At 54.7% G+C, this 27,408-nt stretch overlaps 9 protein-coding genes across 9 annotated transcripts; 4 read left to right on the forward strand and 5 right to left on the reverse strand.

The window, feature by feature from the left end:
• Window positions 1-1,214: 1,214 nt before the first annotated feature.
• On the reverse strand, window positions 1,215-2,375 carry J4E85_008559 (uncharacterized protein; the record flags this gene model as incomplete). Its single annotated transcript, XM_051472783.1, has 2 exons — window positions 1,215-1,584; window positions 1,633-2,375. 2 exons carry the CDS (start codon window positions 2,373-2,375, stop codon window positions 1,215-1,217), a joined length of 1,113 nt encoding a protein of 370 aa, XP_051323604.1.
• A 1,981-nt stretch (window positions 2,376-4,356) lies between these two features.
• J4E85_008560 (uncharacterized protein) lies at window positions 4,357-4,700 on the reverse strand (the record flags this gene model as incomplete). The annotated part of the gene is made up of 2 exons (XM_051472784.1): window positions 4,357-4,506; window positions 4,566-4,700. The coding sequence occupies 2 exons, from the start codon at window positions 4,698-4,700 to the stop codon at window positions 4,357-4,359; spliced, it is 285 nt and encodes a 94-aa protein (XP_051323605.1).
• Window positions 4,701-6,271: 1,571 nt separating this feature from the next.
• J4E85_008561 (uncharacterized protein) lies at window positions 6,272-6,962 on the forward strand (the record flags this gene model as incomplete). The annotated part of the gene is made up of 2 exons (XM_051472785.1): window positions 6,272-6,709; window positions 6,765-6,962. 2 exons carry the CDS (start codon window positions 6,272-6,274, stop codon window positions 6,960-6,962), a joined length of 636 nt encoding a protein of 211 aa, XP_051323606.1.
• An 871-nt stretch (window positions 6,963-7,833) lies between these two features.
• J4E85_008562 (uncharacterized protein) lies at window positions 7,834-9,859 on the reverse strand (the record flags this gene model as incomplete). Its single annotated transcript, XM_051472786.1, has 2 exons — window positions 7,834-9,558; window positions 9,839-9,859. 2 exons carry the CDS (start codon window positions 9,857-9,859, stop codon window positions 7,834-7,836), a joined length of 1,746 nt encoding a protein of 581 aa, XP_051323607.1.
• A 5,057-nt stretch (window positions 9,860-14,916) lies between these two features.
• Window positions 14,917-16,196, forward strand: J4E85_008563 (uncharacterized protein; the record flags this gene model as incomplete). The annotated part of the gene is made up of 2 exons (XM_051472787.1): window positions 14,917-15,024; window positions 15,075-16,196. 2 exons carry the CDS (start codon window positions 14,917-14,919, stop codon window positions 16,194-16,196), a joined length of 1,230 nt encoding a protein of 409 aa, XP_051323608.1.
• Window positions 16,197-17,103: 907 nt separating this feature from the next.
• Window positions 17,104-19,102, forward strand: J4E85_008564 (uncharacterized protein; the record flags this gene model as incomplete). Its single annotated transcript, XM_051472788.1, has 2 exons — window positions 17,104-17,877; window positions 17,924-19,102. The coding sequence occupies 2 exons, from the start codon at window positions 17,104-17,106 to the stop codon at window positions 19,100-19,102; spliced, it is 1,953 nt and encodes a 650-aa protein (XP_051323609.1).
• An 847-nt stretch (window positions 19,103-19,949) lies between these two features.
• On the reverse strand, window positions 19,950-21,422 carry J4E85_008565 (uncharacterized protein; the record flags this gene model as incomplete). The annotated part of the gene is made up of 2 exons (XM_051472789.1): window positions 19,950-21,349; window positions 21,377-21,422. The coding sequence occupies 2 exons, from the start codon at window positions 21,420-21,422 to the stop codon at window positions 19,950-19,952; spliced, it is 1,446 nt and encodes a 481-aa protein (XP_051323610.1).
• A 1,170-nt stretch (window positions 21,423-22,592) lies between these two features.
• On the forward strand, window positions 22,593-24,044 carry J4E85_008566 (uncharacterized protein; the record flags this gene model as incomplete). Its single annotated transcript, XM_051472790.1, has 6 exons — window positions 22,593-22,757; window positions 22,806-22,904; window positions 22,952-23,216; window positions 23,290-23,389; window positions 23,440-23,999; window positions 24,022-24,044. The coding sequence occupies 6 exons, from the start codon at window positions 22,593-22,595 to the stop codon at window positions 24,042-24,044; spliced, it is 1,212 nt and encodes a 403-aa protein (XP_051323611.1).
• A 475-nt stretch (window positions 24,045-24,519) lies between these two features.
• On the reverse strand, window positions 24,520-27,037 carry J4E85_008567 (uncharacterized protein; the record flags this gene model as incomplete). Its single annotated transcript, XM_051472791.1, has 2 exons — window positions 24,520-26,418; window positions 26,468-27,037. 2 exons carry the CDS (start codon window positions 27,035-27,037, stop codon window positions 24,520-24,522), a joined length of 2,469 nt encoding a protein of 822 aa, XP_051323612.1.
• Window positions 27,038-27,408: the final 371 nt, after the last annotated feature.

Below are 27,408 nucleotides of genomic sequence, written 5' to 3' on the forward strand. Positions count from 1 at the left end.
GATACATGCTAACCGCATAGTAGCGCGGCACTCGACCATAGTTTTCACTGAGGCGCAGCTTTTGCACTTACTCTACAAAACCCGTCGCACTCGCCCTCCCTAACCCAACTTCCACAGTGTACTCCTACCTCCAATATCAAGGCTATTAACCTGTAGCAGGCGCGCACGCGGGCATGTACAACAAAAAGTCCACATCCCCTCACTTTCACACATCCCTCACGCGTCTATTCCCACTCGCCCATCATTGAACCCCGACTTCATCGTTAAAAGCCCATCCACAGTCTTCGCGATGGATAGATTCCGTCGTTTTTTTACGCGTGCACCGCCCGTTCCCCCACATTGGCTGCTACCAGCCACCGGCATACGGACCCCCGAGACACAGGCTACGATGGACCTTGAGAGTCAGCGTCATACACACGCGCTAATCCTGATCAACGCCCGCGGCCGTCTTGAAACGAGAAGGAAGGTCCTTGCACTCGCGTGGGCACTCGCACAGCTGGTATTTTCCGGCCTCGCGATTTATCATGCTGCACCGGGTGTTATGCAAAGCGTCGCGAACTTCTCTCCGGCCGCGGCCACACAACAGAACGTGACGCTACCTTGCTCGGAAGCAGTAAGTTATATGACGAGATGACTCTGCAGGTACGGTACACTAATGTCTTTGATAGTTCCAGCTCGTTATCGCCGGACAAATACAGTCATCGCTCAATGCCGCCCTCGGGCAATATCAGATTGATTCACAAGGCCGCGAAGAAAACATAGCCGATATCACTATTTCCCACACCCACCCACAGCAGACGATCGTCACCGCCGTGAGCAGCCCGACGCAAGTCCCGCTGGTACACAGCCACACGCCACTTTGAGACACCTGGGGGAACCATCTTAGGCAAGGACTTGAGGGAAGTCCTAGGGGAATACCTCATTGAAAGGTGCCTCCCTGAAATGACTGCACCAGGGGATTCGCGAGGGTGGTTCCGCCAGGCGGTTCCCCCAGGGAACACGTTGATAAATAAGGGTAGTTACGCAAAAGCAAGATGAGTATGAATGTGCAAAAACCCACACCAGTGGTATCTATATGATGTACAAGTTTGCCCAGTCGCCTGCCTCCAGCGAAATTCCAATGTTCCCATGCAATTTGATCGTAGTCGTCTTGATGCAGACATCCTATGTCTCCATCACGTTGCGATGTTCCCGATCGCTCCGCCCAAAACCCCTCACTCCATGTCACGTAAGAAATTGGCCATGCCGCGGCCTTCCTCCTCATCACCATCGGTCTCTCGAGCGCGCTTCCTAGTCCTCATCTTCTGGCTTGGGGCTCCCTGAACCCACAGAATCATGTGAGAGCCAGGGGGATTTGCGTGGTCAGGAGGGTAGAGGAGGGAATCTGCGCGCTTGAACTCCGCATAGGCGAGAGCCTTGTTGTCGGGGAATTCAAGTGAGCTTCGCACGAGAGACCTAGTCGCCGAGCTCTGGCACACTGCCGTGGCCTTGAGAGGCTCCAGGATATACTGCGACACAACGTCTGCCAGCCAAAAGAACTTCTTGCGAAACATCGTTCTAAGCAAGATATCGTTCCAGTTCTGCCTATCATGAAGTCAGTTTGTGCTCGAAAATTGCAGTTCACGGACTTACTTGTAGTGCAGCACACCTGAAAACTCCCACAGAAACGACACGAAGACGTCCTGGTTCCACCTGGCCTCCCAGAAAGTAAATTTGGCGTTGTTTGCCATTTGTGAGTAGTATGGTTCGACTGCGGGCACGTCTGCGAGGTTACGGCATGGGCCGTTGTTGGTAGCGGTCAGGCCGCCCTGGTACTCCGTGAGGTGTTGAATCCGGTCTTGCATCTCCTGAAGCTCGGTCTGGGTGGCTTCGCCCTTTTCAACCGCGTCATCAAACTCTTCTTCTACCTCCGCCAGCTCTGCGGCTGCGGCTGTCTGCGTATGCGCAACATGAATCCTAACCGCCTTCTTGTATGCGCGTTGCAGATCTCGGCGGGTGGTCCTCTGCGCGGGAGTCTCATTTGCCTGTGGGACCTTGAGTAGGAGTCGGAATCGGTTAAGATTGTTGATATGAGCTTGGAGGTCGTGCCAATCAGTCTCCCCCTTGATGTAGCCTTGGACCCAGCTGGACTGGCCGATCCAGCTGGTCTGCATGGTGTTCACCATGCTGACTACAGCGTTCACGTCCTTGCTCTTACTATCGTTTTGGCTCACGCCCAGAATAATTGGGTAGTGAATTGGGTCTACAGCGGACCATCTTGCCATGATCAACTTAACCGCATTCCTCTGATGGTTGACGGTGTTGACTGCTTGACCAATCTCTGCTGTGTAAAGGTCACCTGCCCTTGATGGCTCTCGCTCTTTCAAGCCATCCATGCGGTGACTCGGCAGAACGGGGCAATTGACCGGCCCGAGGTAATAAGCTGGGGGAGAGGGGAGAGTGTTCATGATGGTGATGGATATAGATGTGTACGTTGATATATGATAGACGTATATGGTAAATAGTAGAAGATGATCAGTTGATAGTGTGAGGATGAGATATCACGACGCTGAGAGAAGAGAAGAGGAGGGAGGGCATACAGGTGGGCAATATATATTATCCTCCCGAGCGCGGTTCAATTGTAACCTTACCATTCAGATATCTACAGGTAAGTCTGACAGCCAGCCTATCCTCACCAAAAGCCTGCGGTAAACGTCTCCAAAGCCGCTTCGTCGTCTCTCACTGAGACTTGCGGCGAGATCGGCAGTGACCACCAATTAGGTATCCAGCCACGGTGACCACGTGCACACCGGGTACTCTGGCGGCCGACATACAGAAAGATCGTGTACATGAGTATTGATTTGAGGGCGTCTCCAGAGTGGTGGTGTGGTGGTTCGGTGCAAGTTGGCCAGAGAAGTTGGGGTTGCCAGCATGGCTGGGGGACTGTCAACGCTAGCCGCAATCGCTTTGGCGTGGTGCACGCATGGATGCCGAGGTTGCGAACAACACCAAGCCTTGGGAATGTCTCGCTGTGATTGCTTCGCCCTCTGAGAGCGCATGCTTCTGCCCGCCGGTACAGAGCTTCGGCCTTTGCATGTGGCTTGTATGTGCGATGTAGGCGTGATGCGCAAGATTTCCGTAGCTGTGAGGAAGGTGAATTACTTGACCGGGCGAGGGTTCATTCTGACTTTGCAGGCAAACTACGCCATACTCATTTGTTCTCACCGAGACTTCTCGATCGATATCGTCGATACAGGTGTGAAGATATAGTGTAGCTCTATCAGGAATTCAACTTCGCGATAGACGAGAGAAGGAAGAAGAGCAGAGCATTGTGAGCCTGCTACCAGCAGTCAACAGTGCAATGAGGTGCATCCACGGTGCAGGACCGCCGAGCCGAGCCGAGCGCGTTTGAGAACCGGAAGCGCACCAAGGCGGAAGCTTCAAACGCGCCAAAACAGTAACCGTACACTACACATTCGCAAGATCAGATTCATTCGCCCTCGGAAGTCGCAGCGTCAGCTAGGTACGGCGAAACTCGTCCGATAGAACTGGCTACATCACCGCCCGAATCCCACTTGGACCCTGCCTTCCAACGGAGATCGCACAGCACCACCGACGAGTGTCGCCTGTTCCTACGAGCGCATCGAGAACTGGACAGAGTGCGACAATGCGCGCAGATGCATGCGGCTGTCAGGATATCTGCAGCCGGTATGCATCACACCGAGAAGCTAGCTGGAGAATACAAACTTGCAAGAGATGAGAGCGAACCACGCCGGAGATCGAGACGATGGCGGCCTGTTGACTGTGCGGAAGAGCTCGAAGTCGGCCGCGAATATGCTCCTAATACGGGCCTCACGCCAGTCGTAGGGCCTCCCTTTTATCAACTCGCCGTTTTGGAATGCAAGGCTCCGGCCAGCAGCCTCACTCTCCAACGTTCGGCTGTCTCGCACATCTTTGCCCTACACATCTGGTGTTATGTTTGCTGCATCGCGATGGTACCTCAGGGTCATGATCGCTTCCACATGCCACAATAAAGTTCTCACGGAGTTCGCATTCAGCCAATCCCCCCAACATCATTCCCCATAGCCGTGTTCTCACACCACAATGGCACAGCGTCAGCATGGCCTCGATGATCATGCACTTCGCTTCTTCACTAGCATTATCGACGCCGCCTCGCACGCCTCTGGTTTATTTGAAGCGAATGAGCATCGTAATTCTCACATTACTGACAAGCCTGCTCATCGGACGAAGATTAGAGCACTTGTATTCTCATTGCTACTACATGCTTGCCATCTGCCTACCGGCCGCCTCCTCGCATCCTCCTCAGCCCAATGTGCGTTCTCTGCCATCTGCGCCATCACCCGCCTTGTCTCATATCTATTCTTTGCGGACAATAAACTTGGCTGCAATGACCATTTCTTTAACATCTTCGAACACGGCCTTACGCAGGTCGGCATATAGAGACTCGCGAATAGTATCGTAGTCGAGGACGGGGGCGGACTGGCGGATGGCAGTGGTGTCCTTAACCTGCAAAAAGAAATTATCAGCACAGTTCTGCTAAATTGTATCCTTGTGTTAAGACTTACCGAGCCCTTGACATGCGATATGAAGTGGAAGTATATGATGAGGACGGCAATAGTCTTGACCACCAATACCGCGAAATCCCATGCATGTTTCGCGTTGGCTGCCCGGTTCCTCTGGTCGTTCTCATCAAGGATCATCTGGTGAGCGGCGCTGCGTACACGAGTGGTCGGGGTGGCCCAGCGAGGGGGAGTGTCATCTCTGGAAGAATTGACGGACTGGATCCATTCCGACGTTGGGAGAGGGGATGGCCTTGACGGTGGATTGGTCGGAGTGCTCATGTTGCTTTGCTCGTCTTGCTTGTCACTGGCCGTGGAGCAAGGAGTGGTCGACCGTGGTGAAGAAGACACAAGAGGAAGAAGCGGAATAGTCTCTTTTGTATCGTACATAATAGTCATGTCTGTACCTGGTATACACTGGAGGATGATGTATGATGGGTAAAAGTAGATCGACGAAGGAAATATGTAGGAGCGCGACTAAATTTAAAGAGTAAACTCGATGCCCTGCCACAATGGTAACCTTGGTTCACCGCCCACACTACCTACCTAATCTCCGCACATCCACGTAGTAGAGCCTCTCATCTAATAATCAGGCTTTTACTACGTACGAGGTTCTCGTCACATGAGACATGAGAACCGTGGATGTGGCGGAGTGTCCAGTACTTCGTAGGGGCTGTGAAGCGCACTCCATGGGCGTAGTTCCGCCTAGATAGGTAGCGAGAGTGGCTTGGGTGGACCAAAGTTGGGATCGGATTTTGGTTCAGCCACACATCGGCAGGGCGGCCTGTGAGGCGTCTTTGCTTCTGCATTACTATAACCAATTAATTTCACTTGGACGAGCGTAACGTCCATCCGGAGAAGGAGGGATATCGACTTCTCGCTGTAGTATTAGAAGGTGCAAACGGCCCATCGCGACGAGCGACTCACCACTTTCGCAATTCACATGTACCCATCCAATCAGGCCCTCTCGAATGAGGGATATCCGCAACACAAGAGCTCGGAAGACACAAGACGACTATCGTACCCGCCTTCCTACGAACGCCGCGCATAGGAGAGGAACATCGTCAGCTTCCCCTTGTCACGGCATGGACCCGCAAAAGATCCTAGCACAGTCTCTAGATTACTGAGATCAAGAGCTGTGTATTTGCCAATAAATTCTCAAATCTTCACCTTCCAGCCTTTTCCTTCATCTTTGACGACTTTGTGTAGCAGGAAGAGGATTGCGAAGCGTGTACTGAAATTCTGTACATGGGGCTCTTCGTCCAGTTTAGTCGCGTTACTATCGCGGGAGAAAGGATGCTAAGAGGGTCTTGATGACTAAGAAGAGGGATGAATGTGAAGAGGAACGACGCGCAGACGCCGGGCGGAGGAGGTTCAACCCCTCTTTCAAGACTAATAATGTCTCAGGTTGAGTTCTCCAGCGACAGATGGTTGGGCGCGACTTCTTCAAATTTATCTTATCATATGCCCTGCCTGTGTGTGGCTGAACCAAAACTCGTCCTCAGCTCTTTCAGATAGGCGGTTATGCTGTGATAATGTGCGCATTTTGAGTGGGTAGTGTGGCAGTGTCAACCATAGTTGCTGTCTTAGCAAGGCCTCGCACTTGCTCTATAAAACCCCGTTGCGCTTCCCCTTCCTAGATTTCCACCTCACACACTCCTGCCCATCGCATCTTGTCTCACAAACACGCACCAGGTGCTGACGTAGCCATCATGCACGATCAAAAGGAGACCACTCCCCTTCTCCCTCTGGTTTCTTCTTCACCACCGCCATCCACATTGTTCACAGGCGTCCACAACTACGAGATCGAAGACAAAATGAGCACAACGCCCAATTCACCACCCACCTTACCTGTACCAGCAAGCCCTACCCCTCCTGCCACGTCAACATGGCCCCGGGTCACCAGTCTGTTTAAGTCTGCGCCTCCAAGCTGGGCCAACCCGGCCACTGGTGTACGCAGCGAAGAAGTGCAGTCTCGCATGGACGAAGCAGGCCAAGCGGCGGCGCACGTACGCTGGCAAAGCACCAGAGCCACCATTATGCTCATCATCAAGGCCATCACCGTCGTCATCTGTGTCAGTTACGCAGCCCCGCTCTGGAAGGCCTACATCGAAAACCACTCAACCGTCGCCAAGGGTTTGGACGCTTCCGTAAGTCTTGTCACACTGATGTAAATCCAAAGAACAATGCTAATAAATCTATCAGATACCACCATTCAACGTCACGGCAGCTCGTGACGAGCTGATTGACGATGTCCGAGCTCACTTGTACAACGCTGCAACGAACGAAGCAAGGGAGAAGATGATTGACGAGATTCATCACTCTGTGTTCAAGATGGTGATGAACGCAATCGACGCACAAAACAACCGCAACGTCAGGGACGCTGTGTTTCGACAGCAATGAGCTACATTAGACGGGCGGGCAGGCTGGGCATGGAGTCTACGTTCAGATAGGAAGGGTATGGCTACCCATATCCCCCATAGACTGCTAGCATGTAGCCAATGTCTGCACCAGCCCTGCCTCTTATGTTAACAACAAATGAACCTCGCTGTATTGTCAGTACCTCACCCCTCCATGGAGTCGAACTTCTCGTGGTGTAGACATGATGTAGCAGCCATGCCCCGATGTAATCTTATGTTCATTACTCTCCCCCATCAACCACTTCTCCTTACCCAGAAACTCTCCATTCATGCCATAAGTACCAAACACCGAAACTGTACAACATCCAAACATCATCTCATAAATTCCATTACTCATGCAGCATCCATCCAAAAAGCTCGCACAGCAAGCTCCTTCTATTTCCCTCCATCATCCCAACATACCACGCCATCTCAGCGCCGGCCCCCCCTCTTCCCCTTCAACGGACTCTCCCCCTTCCCACTTTTACAAAACACGCAAACAAACACCCTAGGCAGCCACTCCTCCTTCAACCCCACACAACCCATGTGCAACCACTTGAAGCAAGCCTCACACTGCACCATGAGCGTATCGGCATCATCGACCAACCCATCGCAAACACACCTCGTGCTATCATTACTCTTGCTACTGCATTCAGTCGAGGGTGTAGTAGTAGTCGTCGGCGAGCCGTTGAAGGAATTAGAGTAGGGGTCGTAAGCGCCGTGCGATTGTAATTGGTGAAGTACGTTGTGTGACGGCGGAGGATGGGAGGTGGACATATCAGCACTCGCCTGCGCCCAGCGTTGGTTATGCGCGAGCAGTGTATTTTGCGATGCGCGTTCTGAACTTGTCAGTCGAAGGAAGTAGAAGCGACAGGCTATGCTAGCGTACCGATGCGTTGTTGGCGGGCGCCGACGACTTTTTTCAAGGCGCCGAGCGCGTCGCCGGGGGAGTCGGGCATGTGTGTGTCGTCGGGGTCTCGTTCGCGGAGGCTGGGGCGCTCCATAGCGCTGGAGCGACGGATGGTGTTTTCCGCGACGGCAGCGGCGGAGCGTCGGGTTGCTCGTAGCGTTTCGAAGGAGGTCTTGGAGAGGGCGTCGGATGCGAGTCGGGAGGCGGAGACGGAGCGCGCCATCTTGAAGGAGTTGGCGCGTTCCAGTCCACCGCTGTCTGCTCGCGCGTGTTTTGTCGCTCGACGTTCGGGTTGGGGGATGACGAAGGATGGGTTGCGGCTGACGATTGGAGCTGGCTCGTCGTCGTCCGACTCGCTGTCTTGCTCCTCGTACAGTCCGGGGTATTGGCGTCGAAGATCTTGCTGCGAAGTCTGCCGTCTGTTCCTGGGAGTCTGATCATCTCCAGTAGGTATTGTCTCTGTGCGAGCCGTTCCACTCTCGTCGATGATCAACCGTGTCCGGGGTCTTCTAATCTCAGGTATCGCTTTCAGTGATCCGCCACTTTGACGCTTCAGTGGCGACGAGCGACGGGGAATCGTCGAAGCATTAGCTGGGATTGCTATCCGAGGGTCCATTGCTCTGGTGATTCTCGGCCCACTATCGGTATTGCTTCGTTGCAGCACAGGTCTCGCATTTTCCGCTGAACCCGACGACGAAGCTGTGTTGCTGCGTGAATGCTGACTCTTGGCCTTCTTCGCCATTGCCCTCTCATTCTCTGCATCCCGCAGTTGTGTCTCATACGGTTGTCTCGACATGTCGAGCATTGGCTGCTGCGGCATACTTCCAAAGGAACCGGTCATATCGGGATTGGAGAAGCTGAGCAGCATGTTGGGATCGACACCTGCAGCTGTATATACAAAAGAGCCATTTCTTGAGCCGTGTCTCTGCTGTGAGGGTGTATTCGCGAACGACGCTGGCATGGGAGAAGCTTGGAAGCCCTGGAACGCTGGGGTTTGCATCATGTTAGCCGAAGGATGGTTCATTGCTTGCCAGTTCATGTCGTGCTGCGGTCTATGCGGGGTAGGGCCGAAGGGGTCTACACCGAGAGGTACATCTAGATCCATTTGCATGCCATCGTTCGCTGGGTCCCAGAATAGCTTCGATTGAGGCATGGGTGGCGCAGACATTGGACCACCGCTGGGGAACTGCATCATATGTGGAGTGTACTGCAGATCAGCGAAGCCAAAGGGTGTCTGGTCGAACAGGGCTCCTGAGGACTCCGGAAGCTGGCTGGGCGTCCTATGCACCACCGTAGCTGGCGTTGCCACCCCATGTCCACTTTGTTGCACACTCCTCCTAGAGGAAGCATCCCTCGTTGGAGGTGGCGTTTGCATCTGCGAAAAGTCCATGCTGACAGGACGAGAGCCGAACTGTCCCTGTGACCCAACCTTCCTCAGCTGATTAGGGCCCGGCGAGGACGACAGCCTTCGGGACACGTCGACCGGCGGAAGAGGTAGGTTTTGCGGTGCGAAGTGGTTGACATGGAACTCTGGGTCTTCGGGAGTGCGGACGGGTTGGCTGTACGAGCTCGACGGCCGGCCTATGGGCGTCGAGAGTGTGAAGGAAGGAGTCTGCACCGGGGTGTGCTGCCCATTAGGTCGTGGGGTGGCCCAGGCGTCGAGGAAGTGCGAGTGGGGAAACGACTCGGTCTTTGGTGTTTTGAGAGATCCGTCAGGGAACGTCAGCGACTTGGGAGTGGAGGAGGGACTTGGGAGATGCCAGTCCGTCGATCTAGCACGCGACCCACGTTAGCCTGGGGCACTTGCAGATGCGAGCCGAGACATGAGGAAAACCAAAAGTGAAATCTATCAACAGAACGGGAAGGAGCGGAAGAAGTCTAAAGAAAGGTATTCTTGGGATAGCATGGCAAGGGATGATGGCAACGAGCTCCAAGTGACAACCGTGCGGTGCTGCCTGACCTCTGCCTACCCTAGACCTGGATTGGGACATAGTCTGGTCCGACATGACATGAAGCCAAGGACGGCCGGAGGTTTGCAGATGAAGCTCGTTGCACCAGCCAGCCGAACGCTACACGTCTTCCGCCACATGGGAAGATGGAAGAGAGCCGTACCCATATATGTGCTGATCCAAACTCATAGCAAGCCCAATGACACAAAGCCCTGACACAATGTCCTTCCTTCTCGACCATGTAGCAGTAATATAAGACGTCGAGGGTCGTCCACGAGTCGAGGGAGGCGTTCGGCGGGGTTGGGTCGGCGGGTGGTGAAGACAAAGGCGCCCTGGATGGATTTCTTTGTTGACGGCGGGATGTTCTCGCAAACGCAGGCAGCTAGACGGGAAGCTGTGAGACCTGTTGGGTAGTACACTTGAGCAGCAGCAGGGGATATGACAGCGTTGTGAGACGTCGTCGAAGCAGGTACCGAGCAGTGCGTCAGCACAGCGTGGTCGTTATGAAGAGGCACCTGTTGCTTGCTTTGGGTGACCAGGCACGGCGAAGGTTTCTCACGTACTAGGCAGCTGGTGGGGCCGGGGAAGCTGAAGCTGCAGTTGCAAAGGTAGTAGTTCGGCAAAGATGAAGAATTGATAGTCCCGATCGTGACCCGCAGCTGGCAGCAGCAGCAAGCACTCCGCAACACACTGGCAGCACCGCCTGAGCAGGACCCGGAATGCGGCTTAGGCCAAGTCTCCTGAGGGCTAGGAGGCGTCTAGCTCAGGTACCGAGCCCGCAGGTGCATGGGCCGGCGAGGGCGATATAGCGAGGCTGTCATAATTGGGTGGGCGTGGCAGGGAGGAAGCATGGAAGAGAGGCTCTTTGTCGTCGCCGCAGCCAGCCAGCCAGCGCGCACAGCCAGGCGAAGGAAGCCGACGCCTCACCAGCCATGCGCCTAGCAGCGAATGGGGCCAAACATAACGATGAGCTAAGTCGCGAACGGACACGGAACGAACGACACCATGGCTTGGGTGATGCGTGCCGTAAGGATGAGATGGTTAGAAATGACAGGTCAACGAGGTCAATGCCTAGATGCCGACGCTAATCCGTCTTTCTGGCCCACCAACCAGCGCAGCCCTTCTCCATCTACCTCCTGAGCAAGCGTAAATCATCTACCGCTACCTCTACCAGCTACCATCTACAACATACTAGCACCCGTCCTCGAGCTCCATTCCATCAATCATGCAGCCTGACCATGCACTCCTAAATCCTTCCACCCCACAACCATTCCGGAATGTCTCCGCGCCGCATGCCGCAAATAAGCAACCAAGAAAAAAAGCGACTCGCGGTATGTATGCCAGCTGGCGAAATGATTAATCTAGCCGTCATCATGCCAGAAAAACCCACGTACCTGGATAAAAGCTACCCGCTCCCGGCGAATCATGGTCCGAGGGACGCTCTAGATTTTCTAAATTCTGCGGCAGGTAGGTAAGGTAAGCAGGGCAGCGGAGAAATGGGCCACGATAGCACTTGCCGCATTTGATTTAGTGTGAGCGAGGAGGTGTGGTTTTGGCCCCAAGATGGGTGTGTGTATGTGAGCTGCATGAATTGTAGGAACAAATTTAATTGCTGACCTGCTTGATAGATGTAGATCTACATCTCAATGCAAATGTTCCTCTGAGTACAGCATGAATCGCGGGGTAGGTGAGCATCCCACCTCGTATCTCAACACCCACTGCGATTAACATGTGAGCTGGACTTTTCGATAGCCGTTCACGCCAACACTAGCCGCCACCCGTTTCATGCAAGGTACCAATCGTTCATTCCATTCTTTCCAAACCGTTCGTCCCATTGATCCAGTCTAAATCCCCCCTTCAGCCCTGGAGCTCTTCCTCTCCGCCAATCCCTCGCATCAATCGATATGATTGGCAAACAAACTCGCGAAACTACTATAGCGTTCCTAAGTTGAAGGAACGATTGCGCGAACCATGCCCACCTGCTGCCTACAGTTAGTACAGTAAATGCGCCGCCACCTCTACATCGTTCGCGAGGAGGGGAAGTTCAGGAGATAAGATAGTAGAGTTTATCGGTTCGGCCGGTGGTGCTAGGTTTATTGGTTAAGGGTTGTTGAGCGTTTGGCTGTCTCAGGTGTTACTACCTAGGTAGGAACAAGGAGTGAGGGGCCTAGCCGAGATGGGTGGCTTGGTGGGGTGTACGTCATAGTATGGGATTCTATTTCGCGTTCTTTGATCTTTACACGTTATCACGGTGCCGTTCGCTGTTATATGATCCTGCATCTCATGTGCTTTTATGAGCATGACCCATCGTCAGGAATACCCATTACACCAGAGAAGGGCGAGGGTAAGTTGGAAGAGATGCATTCCACGAAAACTATATACACGTCGAACGAAAAAGCCCCTCCCCTCTTCCCTTCCCTGCATTACCTAAGAAAACCCTCTCCTACTAAACTCATCAAACGTCTCTCGCTGGTACGAAAGGTCTGATACAGCAGACATGGCATCCCCATTCCCGTTCCCCCCATGTGTTGGTCCACTGATCTCCGATATCCCATCATCCGGATCATCAAAAGGACTCCGCTCGATAAGATGCGCTTGAGAGCCGAAACCGCCCACCCCCTCTCTCAAGCTACTTTGCCTAGAATTCGTTGTAAAGCCAGGCGGCCCAGCACTACGCAGCGAATTCGTCGTAAAACTCGGCGGGCCCCCACCGCTCCAACGTCCACTCGCCCTCTCCGTAGTAAAACTCGGGGGCGGCAAACTACAAGGTCGATACGGCGGCGGCGGCTCACTCAAACTACTATTGTCGCCGAAAGGATCTTCAATCGGCCTGAGCGTATTGGAAGAAACAGAGACCATGTCGGATGTGTCCATGCCGGTGAGGTAGGCGCCGTTGGAGTTGGAGTGGGAGATGGGGCCGAGGATTATGGGGTGGAAGGCTGAGGGGGTTGATGTTGGGGGTAGTAAGTGATTGTGACTGTGAGGTTGGGATTGCGATATGGAGGGGATTGGTGGGAGGACTGGGGGAGGATGGGAGGGTGGTGGTGCGAGGTACGGTTGTACATGTTCGTTCCCATGTCTTTGCGATATCTGAGACGGGGTCGTCATTTTCATCTCTTGAACCTCGCGCTCAGTCGCAAGCGCAGCGGCGCGCCGTCTCTTTCGTTTGCGCACGCAGAGGAAGGTCACGCTCGCCATGATTGCAAGGACAACAATGGGTATGATGGCTGCGGCGGCGTAGATGGGCGTGTTGTTTGTGTTTTTCTCAGGTAGAGGCAAGGTTGCGCCTGGAATGAGGTTTGTTGGGGATGGTGGTCCGAAGGTATCGGGCGAGAATGTTAACGTTGATGTTGTCCATGGTGAGGTTGTGGGCAGGTGATCGGCGTATGGCGTTGTTGCAGAAGCGGAGGTTTGCCAGTCTTGAGACGATGGAGTGGGCCCATATGGAGGAGGAGGCCAGGGACGGTTCGACGGATACCCAGGTGGTCTTTCGTTTGGTAGCACAGGTTTGGGAGGCGGCGAGGGTTGGCTGAAGAGTTCGGAGTTCCATGCACTGTTCGTTACTGAGAACTGGGTGATCGACGGCATCGCAGTATGCGGCGTTGGTTCAATCGATGGAACAGCGGTTGGGATAACGACTGGAACCAGAGAAACCGTTATCTCATCATCGCTTTCAGTTTCCGTGGGCCAGGGCGGCCCTCTGTCATCTTCATCTTCGTCCCATTCCTCTTTCCTAGGCGGAGCCATTGCGGCTGGACGAACCGCTGACGCGAGCAACTAGCTGTGTATGGACGAGCCGCAGTGGTGTGTTGGGACGACACCAGTAAGGAGACAGGAATCAGACGGAGATGCCTAACACCTAGATATGACCGAGGCGGGGAGCTGGAATGTGGTGGTGGTGATGCTCCACTTTCTGACCAGTGATGGGAGATGCGGGGCCGAGAACGGGTTTTGGGCGTGACCTTCCAAGGACAGTAGTCCAATCGATGACGCGAAAACGGCACGCTATGTATCCCTAGGCAGCGAGTCGTTTCTTCTGCTGGACTCCTAGGCTGGACGGATTGATTGGCGTCTTGTTGGTCTTGAAAGGCGATGCAAAGTGGACACGGAGAGGGGAGGGCAATCCTTTGAGAAGTGGCCGCCCGGCTGGGGTGGCGCAGACATGTTACCCGTTGTCTGGCAACATGTGTGCGATGCGAGCTGTCAAGCCAACAGAATCAAAGTCCGAAGGGCCGGCTGCAAAGAGTCGGCGCGGTTGGCTACATGCTGGGATGCTGGGGAGAGACGGACTCAGCCTCGACGCCTATAAGACGAACAAACCCCACCTGCTCGGGAGGGGGTAAATTTAGCCTGGCTAATGTCTAGCCGTCGATCTAACAAAGCTTAGTATGATGCAATCGTATCTGCGCGCTGAGCACAGTCTGACAGCGTTTGTTCGTTATATTGCCTGGAATGCTGCTTTCATACTCATGGTGTCTTCGTTGTGGTGACGGGAAGTCGAACAAACAATCGCAAGGATAGGCCGGCGCATCCGACTGAGCTGGTATGCAGATCCTCTGGAGTGCCCGTATCGTGGTGGGTGATTGGATGGGAGTAGGGCCGGGACGATAGAGCTGACTGTGACAGGCTATAGCTGCAGTTGTTCGTCCTGGATGTTGCAAGTGGGTACCGTTGAGGCATGGTATCGCGACAAAATCCCCTCAGCTGCAGCTAGCAAAGATGAAACACGGAACTAAGCCATGCATTGCAGCTGCAGTGCGGGAGGTTCTCAAGTCCGGGTGTTGTGAGTCTCCGCTGAGCACGTGTGGCGCCTGCTGACGGGCGGCCTCGAATCTTTCTACACGACAAAACACATGGAGCGTTTCCACGCAGACTCCGCATTCACAGCACCGTCATGCGGCATTCAATGTCCCGATGGAACTCTGCTGCGGCATGTCAGCCAGTCCCAGGGCATTAGTCCGACCGACGTGCCGGCTTGAGCTGACATGTGCTAGAGCCCGCTTGGCTGATGATCTCATCGGCCCGCACGCGTCGGTTCCGCTATCCGCTGGCATTCACGACGCCAACGCTTAACCCCAGACTTCTCCGCTAACTCGGACATGGACAGATTCAAGAGCGTCGCCAAAGGAGGGTGGCATCCTGAGAAGAGTCGCACTAACAGTGGGAGCGGTGGAGGCGGAGCGAGCGACTCGAAACTTACACAGGTTGTATGTAAGCCTACCTTCCTCCTTATCGACTGTGCATTAACGCGGTGTAGAAAGGATGGGTTGGAAAGGCACAGGGTAAAGACCCCCATGCAGAAGCCGCCCGCGATCACCAGTCAGCACCACTGTCATCCCTGAAAGATCCCTCGCAGTTTGCTCCGCCGCCCAAGAGACTCGACTACAGCGGCGGTTCGGCAGCATCTGCACCATCCGGACCGTCATCTGCGCCTGCTGGGTCGGCAAAGCAAAGACTGCAGGAGCGAGAAGAGGCTCGGAGGAGGGAAGAGGAAGAAGCAAACAGACCAGCCCCAGGGCCATACCGACCCGACACTACGGGGTTGAGCACAGCGCATCTGCCCAAGCCTCCTGCGTTCAGACCTGGCGCTGCGACACCACCGACTGCAGGTGCCGCGAAACCAAAGCCCAGCCTGCCCCCACGGCCTCCACTACCACCGCGCCAGAACTCGAACCCCGATGAATTCGCACCAGCTCCTCCACCCACCTACAATGAGGCAACACAAGAGGCGAGGCCTGAGCAGGGGGTGTTGAACCAAGGTGCTCTGGGTCGCCTGGGCCAAGCAGGTGTCTCGGTGTCGGGCTTTGGTATCGGGCGAACAGCTTCTCCTCCAGTACCGCCTCGCGCAAACCCATCACCGCCCGTTCCTCCGCGACAGAACTCAGGCTCGAGAGCTGTCTTACCACCTCCCGCCCCGCCTAGTCGTGGCTCACAGATGAACGAGCTGCAGAGTAGGTTCGCAAGTATGTCTGGGCCAAAATCACCAGCAGCTCCCCCAGCCACTGGCACGTCGTGGGCAGACAAGCAGGCAGCACTGCGGACAGCTAGCAGTCTACGCGATGATCCGTCCAAGGTATCAGCTTCCGACTTGAAAGGAGCGGCATCAACTGCCAACAACTTCCAGCAACGGCACGGAGATCAGGTTGCGTCTGGGTGGAAGTCGGCCAACTCCATAAACCAAAAGTACGGCATTGCTGGCAAGATGAACAACTTCGCATCGGGGAGTGCATCCCCAGGCCCAGCGCAGTCGTCGTCGCAAGGTAGCGTGGGAGGCCTAGGAAAAAAGGCACCGCCTCCGCCACCGCCCAAGAAGAAGGAACTGAGCGACGGCTCGGGTGAACCGCCGCCGATTCCTCTGAGTAGCAAGCCGAAGTTTTGAGCGTATCTATCTTAGTCTACCCATAATCCAGAGATACCAGCTTGAATATTACCAGTGCATCTCCCACTATGATATGAAACCTGTTCCCCAGATGTGGCTGCGGCACGTCACCCTGCCTCTTCCCAGTTACGGCGTCGGTGGCTTTTGCTCCCAGATTTGCGCTTAGCCGGACCCTCAACAGGTTCACAGCATCCTTGCAGAAATTTTGCAGCATGCATTCCACCATCGCACGACGCAAGATGACGACCGCCTTTTCGTCGACAAGACGGGATGTATACTCGTGTTACCCCATGGCGTTAGACTTGCGAGCAGATGTAAATTCTAGATAAACTTCAAGAGGGTCTTGTCGAGGCGGGTGTCCAGTGGGAGGTGGTGATTATTCGCCTCGGTAGCTGGTCGCGACGCCATTGGCCCGTCACGCTCAGCATAACCAAGAGGGACGTCCAGAAGCCTTTGCCTGCTGCTTCTAGCTCCTTGTCCGACGCACCGTTACTGCATGCGTCCTCGCTCCGGGCATATCTGTGCACTTAATTCTACGATATAACCTGTGCGCCTTGCCCTGGGTTCGTGCGTGTACCCCGAGCCATACACCTAGTACACGTAGGTGGTATCGCGTGCGTAGCGAGAAACGAATAACAACACCACCAACTCTATCGCAGCTTTGCGCCGACGATAGGCACGCCCAGAGCTCCGAGGGCCGATTCCCGCGATAAAGTTTAGCACAACCGTTGGGCATTGACCTCATCGGACCACAGAAAAACCCCAGCGGCCCCCAGACCCTCTGCCTCTGCCGCACCCTGTTTGCGCCTGCCTGGCCAACACCTTCACCTCACCCACCACCCGCCCATTGAGTGCTGCCACCACCTGCCCCTCCAACCGCGCATCGTCTCCCGCCGCCACGCCCACCATGTCCGGCGCAGGCCCTTCCCTACACCCCGGCGACTGGCCGTCGAGGGCTGTCCTCCAGTTCCCTCCCGATGCCGCGCCCTCGCCCATTCCGCCGCCATGGTCGGGCGAGTCGACCTTCCAGAACCCCTTCCCCATCCCCGAAGACATCTACCAGGGCGCGCTGTCGTACAAGGTCCCGCTGACCATCGCCTCCGTCTATTTCGTGGCCGTGACGTACGTCAACTGGTACAACCGCCAGCACGGCAACAAGCCGTGGAGGATCGCCAAAACCCGCCCCTTCTACGCCTTTGTCATCTTCCACAATGTCTTCCTCGCCGTCTACTCGGCCGTGACGTGCGTGGCCATGATCCGCTGCCTCAAGCACTCGTTCCCCCACTACAGCGAGCCCAACGCCGTTGTCGGCACCATCGACGCCCTCTGCAAGATCCATGGCCCCCGCGGCCTGGGCGACGCCGTCACCTACAGCAACGTCAACGACAGCTGGAGCAGCCTCAACTCCAAGGTTCAGATCGGCTCCAACGGCCTGCCCGACACGACCGACGTTGGCAGGATCTGGAACGAGGGTCTTGCTTTCTGGGGCTGGTGGTTCTACCTCTCCAAGTTCTACGAGGTCCTTGACACGGCCATTATTCTCGCAAAGGGCAAGCGCAGCACTACCCTCCAGAAGTACCACCATGCCGGCGCTATGTTGTCCATGTGGGCTGGTATGCGCTTCATGTCGCCTCCTATCTGGATGTTTGCCACGGTCAACTCTGGAATCCACGCCATGATGGTAAGCAGTTCTTCTTCAAGTAAATGCCACCCACTAACTTTTTCAGTACACCTACTACACCGTCTCCGCGCTCGGCTACCGCGTCCCCAACATCGTCAAGCGAACTCTTACCACCCTCCAAATCACCCAGTTCCTCGTCGGATCCGCCTTCGCCGCTATCCACCTCTTCATCTCCTACACCGTCCCCGTTTCGGTCGCATACAAGGTTGCTGAGAAGGTCGCGCCCAAGGTGGTCTCATCCAGCGTCTCATCCGCAGTTGCCTCTGCTACAGAGTCGGTTGCCGAAGCTCTCCCCACCGTGACTGGTGTTGCTGTAGCCTTCCTCAGAAAGCTCATTTACCGCGCAGCTGGCGATGAGGGTCTCGCAGAGAACATCCCCGTCCCTGGCCAGCCCATCCCCGTCCGTCAGCCCCAGCAAGTCATTGCCGGAGAGCCTGCCCCCACCCACAACGCAGTCCACGACTTCTTCCACCCCCACGAGACAGTCGAGAAGACCTTCTACCGCACCGAGTACCAGACCGTTCCCTGCGTCGATACCTCGGGCCAAGCCTTTGCCATCTACGTCAACCTGATCTACCTCGCCCCGCTGACCATCCTCTTCATGCGCTTCTTCTTCAAGTCGTACCTCCGCCGCTCCACCCCCAACTCCAAGCAGAACTTCAAGCACCGCACCATCTCCGACGCCGCCGGCGACGCCAGCCGCAACGTTGAGCGCGAACTCGACTCCCTCGACAAATCCGCCGAAGACGCCATCTCCTCAGGCGTGAACCGCGCTAGAGACGCCGTCCGCGGAAGGAAGCCCGCAAACGGCCACATCAAAGACGAGCGCAAGGGCAGCATGTCCCCCGCCAACCAAAAGTTCCTCGAAAACGTAAACCGCCGCGTGAGCCAGAAACTGCAGGAGCTTGACGAGGGCGCCGATGCGACCAGCAAGAAGGCTAGGCAGATTGCTAAGGAGCTTGTTGGAAAGGCTGAGGCTGCCGGCGAGAAGGTCGAGCAGGCGTATGAGGATAACGAGGAGGATGTCAAAGAGAAGGAGAAGGAGAATGCGAATGGTAACAAGGAGAAGATGGACCGGAACCGTAGTCCGAGCAAGTTGCCGCGTAAGCAGCAAAACAAGAAGAATGGCCCGAGTGACGAGCAGGTCGCTAAGCCGGAGAAGGAGGCTGAGCCTAAGGATTTGAAGAACACGCTTGGGGAGAAGGATGGTAAGGGTCTTTTCTAGATGAAACAGAAATGTTTTATCTAGGTGGCCCAGTGCACCAAAGCCACAATCAGGCTCATTCCTGTGTTAAGCAGCATGCCGACTTCGGCTTCACGCTGTCTCTCCTGCCCCTAGGGCTGGAAAGCAAATTTTTCCTAGGCGCTCTGTTATAGATCGCGAGATATCCGGTCACACATGTATCTGTATCTTGCTGTGCTTTGAGGGAATTGATGTTCACCGGAACATTTATACACAACTAAAAGCTGGGAGGAAAGGTATATCCAAATGTACGAGAGATGATGGAACTGGGAAGGAAAGGATAGGGAAGGAATGGAAAGGAATGGATGGCGTAGGCTATGGAATCTAAATTTTTTATTTCTTCATCGTTGCTTCATGCTTGATACTTTGAAGGTCGTGATTGTCCATACTGACATGTGATTATTCCACGCCACATTTCCCTCGATGGTTGCTCTTTTGACTTTCAAAACTGTGGTTTGGAGGGACTAGCTGACGGATCACTCGAACACTCGCTCGGTGCGTTCCTTATTTCATCACTCCACGACACAGGGTGTATGGGAGACGGAGGGGAGGTGGTGGTTGTCATCGCTACGAAGTTGTTATGATGTGATTTCCAGCACATTCACTCTGCTGCCTCCACTCACCCGGTGATGGAATGTTCTGCAGAGGGGTGGCGTAGCTATGAAATCGACTTCTTGTTTGTTTCTTCATTGATGCACTTGATACTTGATGTTTGATACTTTGGTATTGTTGCCTTCCAAGCAATGATTGTAAAGGCTGTGACGCGTATTTCATCGCTACATCGCTCGCTCGGTCCGTTCCTTATTGCTTCTCCAAGACACGCCCGATATTATCTAATACCCCCCATCCCTCCTCCACCTCCACCCATACTCATCCCCATCCCCATAACTCCCCCACCCAACTCCAGCACCTCCTCCCTCCTCCTCCTCTCCTTCTTCTCCCTCCTCACCATCTCCCTCATCCCTCCCGCCCCTCCAGCTCCTTCTATCCTCGCCGTCACACCCTTATGTCCCTGCCCCCCACCACCACCGCCTCCCTTAAACCCGTCTTCGTCGTTGCGAGCAAAGATTTGTAAGCCGCGCAAATGCGTATCCTTGCCATTCTGGTGATTCTCCAATATCTTGATTTGAACCAGATGCGCTCGCAGCACAGGTAGCCGTGGGGTTGAGAAGGTATTGCTGGGAGCGGGGCGGGGTGCGGGGTTGGGTGAGAGAGAGGCGAAGGGTGCGCGGGGGTGGGGACGAGGGAGGGTTTGCGGTTGTGTTTGTTGTGTTTGAGGGGGGATGGGGGTAGATGGGGGATGGTTTTGGGTGGTGGGTGTGATGGTGGGGTTTGGGTGGAGGTTTGCGCGGCGGGTGCGGGTGCGGGTGCCTGGTGGAGGGGGTTGTGACTGTTGGCTGGGTTGGCTGGGTTGGCTGGGTTGGGGTGTGTCGTATGAAGGATACGGAGGTATAGGCGTATCTTGCTGTCCTGGAGTTTGCATATCCAGATCCCCTCCTTGGCCCGGCGCCGCGTTTTCAGAATCAGAAGATGCGTCGTTGCCTCCTCTTCTCCCGTTCAGGTGCAAGGCGTCTGTGAGGAGACGTTGTGGCCGTTCGCCTGCGTTTCCTCCTCCATCACCTTCTTCGTCGTCGTCGTCACCACCCTCATCATCACTATCCGGATCTCCTACCCCCGAGAAATCAGCCCAGATCCATCCCCGCGGACTCTCCAATCGCATCTCGCCCCATTCCTGGAGGTCGTTCAGCCCGCTGCCAGCGAGGAAGATGATCTTTGTGGGCGTATAACTCTCGTCTTGTTCAAAGTCGAGGTACAGTCTCAATCCCACAATACGGACGAGTTTGAAGAAATGGATGTTGAGATAGTGAGGCTGTGGTCCATCGGATTGCCAGAAGAGGTTCGTATTTGGGTGCCGCAGTTGGGGAATGGAACAGCCTGGTTTAGAAGAAGAGACGGTCCAGGATGCTAGGGTGGAGATTTCGCGGAGGTAAGGTGGGGGAGGGTCGAGGTTGGGTAGACTGTCCGAGGGAAGGTTTGGGGATACGAGACCATCTTCTGAACCGAGTTCTTCGTCACCTTCGTCGTCTTCTTCTTGGTCTTCTTCATCGCCTTCGAGGCCGATTAGGTCGTCGCCAAGGGTTTCGTCGTCGTCGGCGGCGGAGGCATCCTGCTCTTCTTCTTCGACATCTTGGCGACCGTCTAGTTCTGCGTCGCTGGATGTGTCTTGGGCTTCTGGTGGTGAGGGCGGGGGCATACGATATTGGTGTGCTTGGCCTCCTCGTCGGCGAAGTGAAGGCGGCATGCTGATCTTCGCTTCCTCAAGTGCTGTAAAGGGACGCTAGATTGACGTCACGGGGTGCAGGATGCAAGCTCCGGGGGAGCGTGACTAGGGCCCGTGGCGACAGCAAGCAGGGGTGAAGCGTGTCTGAAAAGGGTCTGGAGTGTGCTGTATGGCTGCCCTGACCGGACACCTCAGGCAGCTTCCGTGCAAACCTTCGTTCGCAAGTCGCGACTACTCCCGCACCTGTCGTCTGTCTAGGCTCGCCTCGGTCCACGGGTATCTGGTATTTGGGATCGTGGCGTCCCTGGCTAAGGCGAATGTGGCAGACCGTGCGGACGAGTGTTGATCACTCACGTGCATGCGAGCCAGGTACCCAACCGGACGCAAACAGTGCGAACCCAACTTCAGTGTCGATATATTGATGAAGCGGCGATACTCTCCGGTGTCCAGGCTTGCTCTTGGTGGCCGGTATGGTTTCTTTTTCTGCCGTTTGCTTCGTGCTGCTTTCTCCGCCAGGGTCATGTTTGCTTGTTTGCGATGGAAGCAGGACTGAAACTGGAAATCGGAAGGTCCAAGCGTCGGGGAGATCACCAATCCCGAGGCCCCTCTCCCTTTCAGACCCACCCTGTGCCTGACACTACCCTCAACGCCCCCCCACCAACTCCCCCGCACACATACTGTATGTTTCGCGTCCGCTTATAATCGTCTGGCTGCATACTTGCCATGCATGCACTCCTAATCCAGTGTCGGAGAAGACCCCGTAGAGCCCAACATGCGGCGGCAACGCTAGCCATCGTCCCCGCAGCGCCGCTCTCTACACTACGAGTAACGATAGCTCAAGGTTCGGATTCGCCTCAGCCGTCAGATTAGAGTTTTGGATGCAGCTCCAGAGCTCCTCACAGGATGGAGAAGGCCGCCGGTGGGCAATAGTCTACTGGGAACTTGATAGACTGGCTGGGCCGCTGTGCATGCTACTACAAGCCATAGTCGACCAAACTCGACTCAACATAATGATGCGCGATACTAAACCGGTTCTTCCCTCAGATGCAGGTCCCGCCGTTTCTTGTTGTATCTTTCTCATGAACGACCATACGTTGCTCTCTTCGAGCAACACGCTACTCTCGTTTGATACCACTGCGCAACGTTGCTTTCTGTCAGCTTGACATCGGTCTTGCTCTCGACATCGACACCATGGTGCACAGCTCAGCCGACCTGGCGATGGCCGCCGAACAGCAACAACGGATTACCATTGCCTTCCTGGCTGTATCCTGGATCTTCATTCTACTCAGGATATGGACTCGCACATGTATCATCCGTAGCTTTGGCTGGGACGATGCTGTCATGTTGCTTGCCGGTGTAGGTTCTTCTCACTCCTGCCGAATGATCAATGACTAACATCATCAGTTGACGTTCACTTTGTTCTGCGGATCAGTTTGGTTGGTTGAAGCATCTGGCGGAACCAGCGAGATTACCAGCGCGGACGAGTTGCAGAAGGTGACAAAGGTACGTATCCTGACTCTGTACTCGCAAACCCTCGCTCACAATTGTAGTGGGTGCTTGTAAGAGAGGCCGGCTATTTGATGGCTATCATGCTGGTCAAAATTTCTCTGGCCATATTCTTCTCCCGCATCGTCGTCAGGCGCAGCCACTTCATCATCATCTACGTCACCGTCGCTGCCAACATTGTGTCATCAATGTCTGCATTCTTCTATGTCATCTTCCGATGCGGACCCAAGTTGGAGAAGTACGCAGTCAACGAGATCCTCGGTCGCTGCTCATCGCGGCAGGTCGATTACTTCTTTGCCTATCAACAAGGTATGTGGCGCAAACGAATCGTCTACACACAAGCTTATGGGGTACTCCGCAGCGACTTTCAGTACATTGACAGACGTCGTCTTCTTCCTACTGCCCATCCCCATTGTATGGTACGCCAACATGGATCTGCGGCACAAGTTCTCCGTCGGCTTTATCTTATCCCTCGCAGCTCTGTACGTCCCCACCACAGCCACTTTCAGATTGTCCTACTAATAAAATACAGTGGCTGCATCTGCTCTGGAATCCGCTTCCCCTACATAACCGGTCTAACAGAACTCGAAGACTTCTTCTGGGACGTGACCAACGTGTCCATATGGAGTACCGTCGAATGCGGCACATGCATCATCTTAGGCTGCATGGCAACCCTCCGTCCACTCATGAAGATGGGAATCTCAAGAGCCCGGGACATGACGACCAGAGGCGGCAGCAGGAGCGGCACAATGAAGAGCACGCGAGCATCTCCACGAACAACGAACCACTCCCTGTCCCAACTCAACTTGCAGGCTACGCCGCAAAATAATCTTCTACTCGCGGAGCTGGGCATACAATACAACGGTATCGAAAAGAAGACTTCTTCATCACCAAAGCTGGAATCGACGTACGAAGCAAAGACTATAACGCGACCGAACACCGCAGCAACACCTCTTCCATCGGATATGGGCTACACGAAACGCAGCAGCGCCGACCCCATCCTCGCTCGCACCTCATCCGACGCAACAGACCTACCTCTATGGAAGGCGCCAGAGGAGAAGAAACCACGCCAACCGTCGCGTCTCAGCCTCAGTCGCGCGCTACTGCACCGCAGCCGGCCTACGAGCGAAGACGTGAATTATGCTGGACCCTTGTCCCATCCTATCTCGCCGCCGCCGACATATAGGGATGCGGGGGATGCGGTTTGAAACACAACACACTACTGGACATTGTACATATACACTGACACGACCGTAACGACGCTACGCCTTTCCTTTCATTCAGTTCATTCAGTCGACAGACAAAAGATCAATCCATCAATCGTTTGATGAGGATAAAAGAAAATCAGTTTGATACCCCAATGTATTTTTAGCCAACCCAGAAGACGTCGGATTTAATAACTACGACTGCCAAGACAGTTTTCTCAGCCAAGTCACGACGAAGGTTAGCGTTGACAAAGCCAGTGGCATTGCTGCTCATGTCAGCAATGCCACTGGCTTTGTAAACGCTAACTTCCGTCGTGATTTGGCTGTGATGCATTTTGTACAAAACATATAATCATAACTTTCTTGGCCTTTCACCCTGATCACCAATAACCCCACATCCTGGTCACCTATCTCCCACCCATAAACTCAGGCTTAAACGCCTTAACACCCCCCGCCTTCATCAGCTCCCTCAACGCCATGGTCGCATACTGGCTACTCGCCAACTGCAACTTGATCACCACAGCAATCTTCTCCTCTTCCACTTCTTCCTTCTCCTCTCCATCTTCCATCTGCGCATCCGCACCCTCCTCTTTCTTCTCATCGTCTTTGCCCGCCGCATCCTTCTTCCCACCAGCCCTCTCGCGACCCAATCTCTGCAGATCTGTTTGAACAAACTGCTCATCCACCTTCCTATAACTCCTCACCTCAAACTCAAGCGGTTGGAGTGGTTTCGCCAAAAACTTCCTATACCCCCCACTCAAACTAACCTCCCTCCAACTCCTGCGCATATTATACGGATCCAACCCCCCACCCTTCTCACTCCCCATAAACTCCTTATAAAACTCTCCAATCTCATTTCTAGGATACTCGACATCAAACCCCGGTTGCGGGAGCACAACATCCCAGATACTATACTCCCCACTCGCCACTTCAGCCGCAGTAAGCGGACGCGCGCGCTCGAAATCCGCGTCGGGCGCAAGCGAAGAATCGTTGCCGGAGGGATCAATAATGGGTTCGCCGTCTTGGTCATGGGTTGCTTTTGGTATCTTCTCCGTGCTACCCGTTTCTTTGTCGCGGTGTTCGTTTACGAGGACGAGGTCGCCCGGTACGACTTTATCGCCGTGGGTGCTCCAGCGTTTGCCGGCTACGCTGTTCCAGACGAGAGATTGGTAGGCGTGGACGTACATCAGACGCAGCGTCCGGGGTATTGTCATGAGCGCGCCTTGCCAGTCTGTTTTGCGGTCGTAGCGGCCTGATTTACTGTTGCGCGAACTGAGATGTTGGATTATATTCCTTTCGGCTGTGAATTTGCGAGGGAGGAAGTCGAGGGCTTCGGTGCCGGAGCCTTTGGTTTTCCAGATGTGCAGAGCGTGGGCGCGGTTGCGGTCGTCTTGCGAGACTAGGGTTGTGGACTCGGACGGGTTTAGGGCGGCGGCGAGGGCGGTGTCGCTGTATGCGAGGAGGTCTTCGACGGCGCCTTTGAGGTCGTCTTGTAGCATCTTGCGGCCGATGGCGTCGGTGCTGGCGGCGAAGGAGCCGAAGCGTTGGAGGCCGTAGTAGTTGATGAAGCCTTTTTGGGAAAAGTCGGTGATGGCTTTGCTGACTACGTCGTGGGCCAATTTACTTCGCTGAGCAAAGTCTAGTCCTTCTTCGCTTTGGAAATGGCAGTCGCGGAGGGTGATGGTGAATTCGTTGCCCATCAGGTCTCCTAGCTTCAGGTCGTTGTGGCGGTACTCAAAGTCTCCTACGGCGGCATTGAACAGGATCTTGTTGAAGTTCTGGATGCGCTGGGCGAGTTGGCGCTTGACGCAGACTCTTTGGACGGTGCATGCTCGTCTATCTTTTGTGCCTGCGAAACCGAAGCCCTTGGCGCCGCAGTTGAGCTTGCTTCCTAGGAACCCTACAACTTCCATTGTATCTTTGTTTTCCTTGTACAGGTTGAAGTGCAAGTATTCTCCACCAAGCTCCTCCCAATCTTGACCTCCTCGTCGGCCTCCCTGGTTCTCGCGATCCTTTGCGCCGCCCTTGCCTTTCTTCTTTTTGCGCTCCGCTGGTGGAGTCGCCTTGATGCGTATAGTCTGGTTCTCCTCCATCGCGCTCTCGAGGAGGTTGGGAAAGATCCGACGTAGACTCTGGTGAGCTTGGGTGCGCTTATCTTTGTCGGTTATGGGCGACGATATGACGGCTTTGAAGTCTTTCGCCTTTCGCGATTCCTTTCTCCGTACTTGTCTGACAAGTTTTACGATCTCGTCGGTAGTCTGTTCGCCGAATATCGAATGTAGTGTATTGCGATCTTCTTCCGGCAACTGTACGGTGTTAGCATGTGCGCAGTGCATATGCCTACGAATCACGTACCTGTTCTTCAGGCCCTTCCTGGGCTGCCGGTGGTTTCCCAATAATCTCCTCCCCATGGTTCTCCTCCTTCGGCGCATCTTCCACCTTCACCGGTTCCAGCACCGCAAGCGTAGTCTCACCAGCAACTCCCGCATCCTGCATAACAGCATCGACCGTCTCCTCAGTCGCTGCCGTACTCTCAGGCTTCTTTTCACTCGCACCATTCGTCTTCTCCGCATCCTGCTTCCCAGCCTTCTTCTCATCCACCACCTCCGTGCTCTTCAAATGCAGCACCTGCCCATCCAATCCAATCTCATTGACCAAAAAGTCCGTATACCTCTGCTTCAGCACGCCCGTAAAGCCCAGGTTATCCGGGCACACATATCCGGTTATACCGGCGCGTACTTCGCGCTCCAGATCCGTGTCAATGGTTGCTGGTGCCGAGAGAATCGAGGCCGTGGGAATCGAGGCCGCGGGAATCGGTGCTGCATTCGGAGCTGCGGTTGATGTGGTGGAGAGCGAGGGAGCGGCATTATCGTCAAGTCGCGCGCGTTTCGCCGGTCGCGTGGATTCGTCTGACGGGTCAGACATGTTTGCGCACGTGAGAGATGTGGTGGGGTGGTTGTGTGGAAGGCGTAGGTTTTGTAGAAGGTTGAGCTGCGAGATTCTAAGCGGGGAAGTTTTTCCCGAGGACGTGCGCGCGGGGAGGTGAGTTTTGGCGAGGGTCTCACATGTTGACATCAACACAATCTACATATTCTCACCTTGCAAGAACGTAATGAAGCTGTTCAGACTACTAGGGAAACATCACAAGCAAAGGTGTCAAGTATTAATAATATCACAAGATATTGAATTCATCATCCATCCTATCAACTCAACTGCACTCAAAAGAAAAAGGTTCCGGCCCAAACTCCTCCATCCTGCCCAGGGGTATAAATAATGCTTCTCGACTTCATACAGCG

Source organism: Alternaria conjuncta (assembly GCF_024043145.1).
Source record: "Alternaria conjuncta strain BMP 0040 chromosome Unknown scaffold_13, whole genome shotgun sequence".
NCBI lineage: Eukaryota > Fungi > Ascomycota > Dothideomycetes > Pleosporales > Pleosporaceae > Alternaria > Alternaria conjuncta.